The following is a 6,449-nucleotide window of genomic DNA, read 5'->3' as shown; positions in this document are numbered from 1 at the left end:
GATGCCAACAAATCAGGGAAATGATAATCGTTTGACAATATTGTAAGGCACCAGATCTTTGACGCTCTTCAGGAATGGGATTCTCATCAAACATTTCTTTAATAATCCTTTATAATCATTCTTCATTTAATAATCGACAAAATAGCCATTTTCACTATGGAAAAAATTTGCAAGATATAAGTACACCAGATTATTGGTGCAAAATACAATGCGGAACCTAAAAAATCGACCCAAAAAGCTCCATTAAGAAAATAAAATCAATTAAAAGAGGTAAATCATATACTTATAATAAAACAAGTCCGACAAATATAATATTATATTACTAAATAAATTTAAACAGGTTTAGTTTTAAGTTTTCCAAATAATGAAGAATATAATTCATTTTTCGCCTCATCTGTCCACGTTTCTTGAGTGTACGGGGCCATGAAATTTACCAACTTAGTATGAACAGTATATCTTATTTTTCTACCTTTAGTTGCTCTAGTATCAATTTTTCTTTTCATTTTATTTCTCAGATTTTGCAACTGAATCCATTGACGTCCTAACTGAACTGGATCTGTTATACCAGCAGATTTGGCCTCTATAAGTTCTCTGAGCAATTGATGATAAAAATCACTATCATCAAAAATTTCAGTGTTGCCAACTTCAGGCTATAAATAAATATTTAAATAAAGCTAAAATACCATATATAATTCCTAGAACAATACCTGTTTAACATCACCAATATTTTCATTACTTTCTAAAACTGCTTCTTCCATTTCACCTAAAATATTAAAGTCACTTTTCTTCAACTGAGTCCTTTTTATTAATCTGCTTTTGTCTCTCAGCACATGATCTATTTGATTTAGTACCGAATGAACTTGTCCAGCATTTTTTGTTATTGAAAGCCTTGTCTTTGCATTCCACTTTTCAATGACAGTATTTCGGTATTTTTGATATTTCTCATGTACATCAGAGATATCACTTTCATAATCACTTAATTTTCTTTTTTTACTTAACGGTACTTCTTCCTCTTCAAGGTCACTTTGATTATTCTACAATAAAGTATTAATTAAATATATTTTTCAGGTTCAGTAAAATATAAATATTTACTATAATTAAAATTATCTTCAAATATAATCTTACCATATCCATTTCTTCATCAGTATCACTAGGTATTTCTTCATCATTATCATCAAGTTCTATATCCTTTTTATCATTATCTTTATTTAAATTTTTAGTCTCAGGATATCTTTTCATGACCAAATTTTGAAAAGTCAATAATTTACTCAAAACATTTTCTATACTGTCTTTTGTTTCTTCTACTTTACTTTTAAAATTTAAGTCAGAATTGCTTTGATCTATCATTTCTTTATAATAATCTCCTTGTGGTAACCTATTTGTAGCTGAAAGACATTTCTGCAATTGTATTCTAATTTCTAGCAGGTTTTCCCACATATTCATTTGATTTCGTACGGACAGACCCTTTTTAACCTGTAATGACTCATTACTTTGGTTCATATGCTGAAAATTACCATCATTTTCTGAGTGTATTTCTGATCCACTATGTTCTCCATATTCATCATCATCTAGACTGTCTTGTTCTTCTTCTGACCCTTCATCACTTTGTAATTCTTCTTGATCCTCTTCAATATCTGAATTCACATTATCATCCAAATCTTCATTTTCACTTTCGTCCTCAACTTTACTGTTATCAGATTCTTCTTCTCCACTGACTTCTAAAAATATAATATAATTTTGAACCTCTACGACATATTTTTAAAAAAGCTAAATATCTTACCTTCATCGATAACTAATGCATCAGATTCTTCGCTCGAGCTATATCTCAGAGTTTTTCTACTCCCTTTTTTACCAGCATATTTTTTATCAATATCTCCAAGTAAATCAATGTTTTGTTTTCGAAAACCACTTAAAATTTCTTCAGACACATCACCTTCAAAGTCATCATTGAAATCCGCTAATTTAGCTGCTGTATCATCGACGTGGTCATCATCTGGGTTAAATTGTTCAGGGACAGCACTTAAAAGTCCAGCAATTTTAGATGCCAGAGAATTCTTAGATTGTTTTTTAATCATGTTCATTCAATATATATAAAAAAAGTCAGATTTAACAACTCAACCACAATATTTACAGAAACTAAAATCATAGAGTAAAAGTTTCACTGTGACTAAATTGGGAAGAATAAGGTTATATTTACTTTTAGTAAAATCAATTGAAGTTAGTTACGAATATAATAAGTGGGGTTAGAAGTTGATAATTTAATTAAAATTTGATAATAAACTAACCTTAATAATAACCAAATAGTAATAAATAGTATAAATATACAAGCGTTTTTATTTAAAATGAGTGATAGAGATCTTTCAATAGAAGTAAATGAGGCTGAAGATTCCGGTGAGTCCGATTCAAGCGATAGTAGTGATGAAAATGACACACAGGAACAGGTTATTCAGCAGTAAAATGTATTATCACTAAGCTTTAACGTTAATCTCTCCCACAGGAATTGTTAGATCGAGCACGGCAATTAGAAAATGATATATCGGACAATAAATATTTATATGATTCCCACATTGAATTAATTAGTATATTTCGAAAGTTGGCTGATTTAAATTCACTTCGGGAAGCTTATAAAAGGTTCCATGAATATTTCCCATTAACACCGCAGTTGTGGTTGGAGTGGATTAACACCGAAGCAGGCTTAGCTAATACACAGGAACAACAAAAAGAACTATTTAAATTATTCGATAAAGCCACAGAGGATTATTTGTGTAAATATATAATTTTTTTGTATTCCCCATTTTGTACTGACTAAAATACCATTAATTACAGCTGTAGATCTATGGGTAGAATATGCTCAGTATTCTATAGGGTTAGGTGATTTAGAAACCACAAGATCAATATTAGATAGGGGTTTAAATGCTGCTGGTTTAGTTTGTGACAAAGGTTCCTTGCTATGGGACACTTTAAGAGAAATTGAGAATGTTTATATAGGAATGAATACAGAGGGTACAGATGAATGGAAAAAACAAGTTTGGTTGTAATAAAGGTGTCAGTAATATCTTTTTAATATATAAATTTTAGGTCTTAAAATTAGTAGATGTTTTTAAAAGACAGTTGTCAATACCCTTACTTAACATTGAAAACACCTTTAACGAATGGCAAGACTGGATCAAAGATCTTCCCAAAGGGTTAGTAGACCCTAAAACAGTAAGTAACCAAGTTCCTATAAATATATATTTTAATTTCTTATTATAACAGGTTGAATATGGATATAAAAAAGCTCTAAAATTATTAGAAATTTACAAACCTTTTGAAGAACAATTATTGACTTGCAACTCCAACGAAGAACTTTACAAAGTATATAAGCACTATATCAAGACAGTCACTGATCCTTCAACCATAATTTGTCTGTATGAAAGAGCAGCTGTACAACTTTGTCTTGTTCCAGGTATCTTGTTAGATTTACTCACTTATAATTTAAAACAAATTTGATATTTTTAGATTTCTGGATAGATTATTCTAACTATGTCTTCAATTTGGGGCCTGTAGCTGAAAATGTAATTCAAAAGGCCTTGAGAAATTGTCCATGGAGTGAGGACTTATGGATTTTAAAGGTCAGGATACATGAAAAACTGGAAAAATCTGAAAATCAAGTTATGAACTGTTTCGAACAAGGCACAGCAAGTTTGTCCCCTTCACCTGCATTGGAATTATGGTTAACCTATTTAGAATACAATCACAGAGTGATTGGATCTCCAGAAAAGTTAGATAAGCTATTCAATCAAGCTATAGAGCAAATAGGATTTGAAAATGACCCACAGTGCAAAATTGGTCGCCTTTTTGGTAGAATTTTAGCTCACAGGGGAGATATGAAAACTGCAAGAAATATATGGGCAAAAATTATGTCAAATCCTGATAACAAAGGTAGGTATAAATATTCCAAATTTATTTATTATTAAAAATTGAATTTTATTCTAAGCATCATATTCTTTATGGATTGAATATGGCAACTTAGAAAAACAATATGGAGAACACAATATTGTAAGAGAGCTATACCAGAGAGCTTTAAAAGCTGTGAAAGACTGGCCACAGTATATAATGGAGGAATGGTTAATGTTTGAAAGACATTTTGGTACTCTGAGTGATGTAATGAAGTGTGTTCAAAAGTGCAAAGAAGCAAGAGCAACATTAACAGAAAATGTTAAGCAAGAGAACCACAGCTTGCCTACAGAATATGGACAACATCAGGAAGTTTCAAATAAAGGTGTAAAGAGGAAATTCGCTAGTGAAATAAGTGACTATACATCCACAAAAAAAGTCAAAGAAGCAGATATTCATAAAGAAAAAACAAGGATTCGTACACCAGTTGAAAGGAACCCAGAAATTACTGTGTTTATCAGTAATCTGCATCCATCAGTGGATGAAGGGAGGCTGAAATCCATATTTCCCAATGCAGTTAATTTAGAAATAGCTTTGGATCGTAAAGGAAAATCACGTTGTTTCGGATACGTTCAATTTCAAACTCCCGAAGAGGTAGGAATAGTTATATTAAAATGATACTATCATTTTAATCCTCATTATTTCAGGCAATGGTAGCATTAGCACGAGACCGTGAACCTCTGGATGGTAGACCTATATTTGTGTCGGAAATTAAAACGGATAAAACCGAAAAGAAGCCTGTCTTCAAGTACGCAACCAATGAAGAGAAAAACAAATTATTTATCAAAGGTTTGCCGACGTCCAAAACGAAGGATGAAGTCGAGAAATTATTCAAGCCATTTGGTGCGAAAGATGTTCGATTAGTATTGCACAAGAGTGGTCAGCCTAAAGGCCTAGCATATGTCGAGTTTGAAAATGAAGAAGGAGCCATAAAAGCCTTGAAACGTACAGATCAGATGGACGTGGATGGTCATGTAATTACGGTCGCAATCAGCGCTCCACCACCTAGACGGGAAAAGGCTTTAAGAGCTCCTTTTGATCGTAAAGCAGATGAAGAACCGACACGACACGCGAGAATTAGATTGCAGACGTCGTTGTTGCCGAGATCTTTACAAATACAATCCACCACCGATAAAAAAGAAGCAGTGGGCGGTGAAACGAAAAAGATGAATAATGCAGATTTTAGAAATATGCTTTTGAAAAAATAATATATCACTTATTAAGCTTATAATATGAAATATAATTTAAAAAAGTTTCACTCGCTTTTATTTATCAATTTCATAATATTCATTTATTGAGTGTACAAATAAGTTTTTTATAACTTTGATAAAACTTCAAGATGCTTGACACTATTAAAACATATACACGTGCGAGTACACGATAGGCACTGCATTAGAACGTTTTTGTTTGCTTTCAACGATTATATGTACCTAAAGCTTTAAAATGAGTATTTCGATACATTAAACATGTAGGATGTAAAAAATGAGTTTTGGATTTTTTTTGTATCTTTGAAGTTTTGTTCAATGTTCAGTTCAAAAGATCAAGGTCAAACTGCTGGACAAAGGTACATGTGACAACTGATGTCTACATTTTTTTAAATTACAACGTGTCTCATTTATTTGAGAAATATATTGGATTATATACCTTAATTGTAACATCTGCTTATATTACTGTTCAGGATGTCAGAGAGATAAATTAGTTTATATTGTTATATTTAGAAAACTCTAAAAAAACTTTTGTCAGAATACTGTTTTTATAAATTTATAACGGTATGTTTGGAACTCTCTTGGCAGATTGACGGCCATTGTTTGATCATGTTTTAGAGTATATTATCGTGAAACGTTCTATTACCGCTGCCTGGCTTCTAATTTATTTAATGCATGGGAAAACCTTCGTAATTCCCTAATGTGTAAGAGGAAGGTTATTGGCAGGTACAGTATACTTTCAGGATAGGCGTGTCATAATGTAAATCAAAACATTCACATATATTCGAACTTATTGCATATTTATTCAATTTTATTATCACAATCAATTCACATATATTTTTACAATCCGTAAAGGTCAAAGATGCTTCGTATTATATTTGGGATATTTCATTCTAAACGAGGGTGGTAAGTACTTAGCCTACAAAAGCCTTTTAGCTCGAAACAGTAGATCCAGCGATGTTTTTTAAATTCTTTAACCCGTCTGAAAAATACGTATTCTCGAGTTTTGCAAAGTGGTCCTCCGTGGTGGCGATGCCCATTTGGACTAGGTAGTCGACGTAGATCACACCTTGTGGATTCCAGAAAATGATAGCCATCAACTTTCCAGCCGATAGGACAGTCCTCGCCTTCTTAGGAGCACGTTTTCCAGGTAAAGTACACTGTTTCGACAGTTCCTTAGTATCTGATATGTACCGGTGGATCCAGGTTGCAACGACCGTCACGAAACTCCTTTGGATTGCGCTTACACAGCGCCAAACAGGGCTGTAAAGTGGTCTCATTGGTGCGCTTGTCCGGAGTGCGAAAACG

At 32.5% G+C, this 6,449-nt stretch overlaps 2 protein-coding genes across 2 annotated transcripts; one reads left to right on the top strand and one right to left on the bottom strand.

The window, feature by feature from the left end:
* Window positions 1-302: 302 nt before the first annotated feature.
* On the bottom strand, window positions 303-2,193 carry LOC143195800 (protein AATF). Its single transcript, XM_076403256.1, has 4 exons — window positions 1,781-2,193; window positions 1,126-1,718; window positions 708-1,034; window positions 303-650 (listed from the first exon to the last, which is right to left on the bottom strand). Exons 1-4 carry the CDS (start codon window positions 2,079-2,081, stop codon window positions 333-335), a joined length of 1,539 nt encoding a protein of 512 aa, XP_076259371.1. The 5' UTR covers window positions 2,082-2,193; the 3' UTR covers window positions 303-332.
* A 22-nt stretch (window positions 2,194-2,215) lies between these two features.
* On the top strand, window positions 2,216-5,191 carry Rnp4F (RNA-binding protein 4F). The gene is made up of 8 exons (XM_076403254.1): window positions 2,216-2,441; window positions 2,498-2,765; window positions 2,827-3,026; window positions 3,079-3,204; window positions 3,256-3,445; window positions 3,499-3,921; window positions 3,977-4,530; window positions 4,584-5,191. The coding sequence occupies exons 1-8, from the start codon at window positions 2,343-2,345 to the stop codon at window positions 5,142-5,144; spliced, it is 2,421 nt and encodes an 806-aa protein (XP_076259369.1). The 5' UTR covers window positions 2,216-2,342; the 3' UTR covers window positions 5,145-5,191.
* The last annotated feature ends 1,258 nt before the right edge of the window (window positions 5,192-6,449 follow it).

This window comes from Rhynchophorus ferrugineus, unplaced genomic scaffold (assembly GCF_030347505.1).
Source record: "Rhynchophorus ferrugineus isolate W39M unplaced genomic scaffold, kcgeb_rfMv2 rfM4, whole genome shotgun sequence".
Taxonomy (NCBI): domain Eukaryota; kingdom Metazoa; phylum Arthropoda; class Insecta; order Coleoptera; family Curculionidae; genus Rhynchophorus; species Rhynchophorus ferrugineus.
The sequence above is the reverse complement of the archived record's forward strand: the minus strand, read 5'-3'. Positions and strand labels throughout refer to the sequence as shown.

Coding starts and splice junctions, on each gene's coding strand:
- LOC143195800 (XM_076403256.1), bottom strand. CDS start 2,081: ATGAACATGATTAAAAAACAATCTAAGAATTCTCTGGCATCTAAAATT. Junction 1,035..1,125: donor CTGATGAAGAAATGGATATG/GTAAGATTATAT, acceptor ACTTTATTGTAG/AATAATCAAAGTGACCTTGA. Junction 651..707: donor ATATTGGTGATGTTAAACAG/GTATTGTTCTAG, acceptor ATTTATTTATAG/CCTGAAGTTGGCAACACTGA.
- Rnp4F (XM_076403254.1), top strand. CDS start 2,343: ATGAGTGATAGAGATCTTTCAATAGAAGTAAATGAGGCTGAAGATTCC. Junction 2,766..2,826: donor AGCCACAGAGGATTATTTGT/GTAAATATATAA, acceptor CATTAATTACAG/CTGTAGATCTATGGGTAGAA. Junction 4,531..4,583: donor AATTTCAAACTCCCGAAGAG/GTAGGAATAGTT, acceptor TCATTATTTCAG/GCAATGGTAGCATTAGCACG.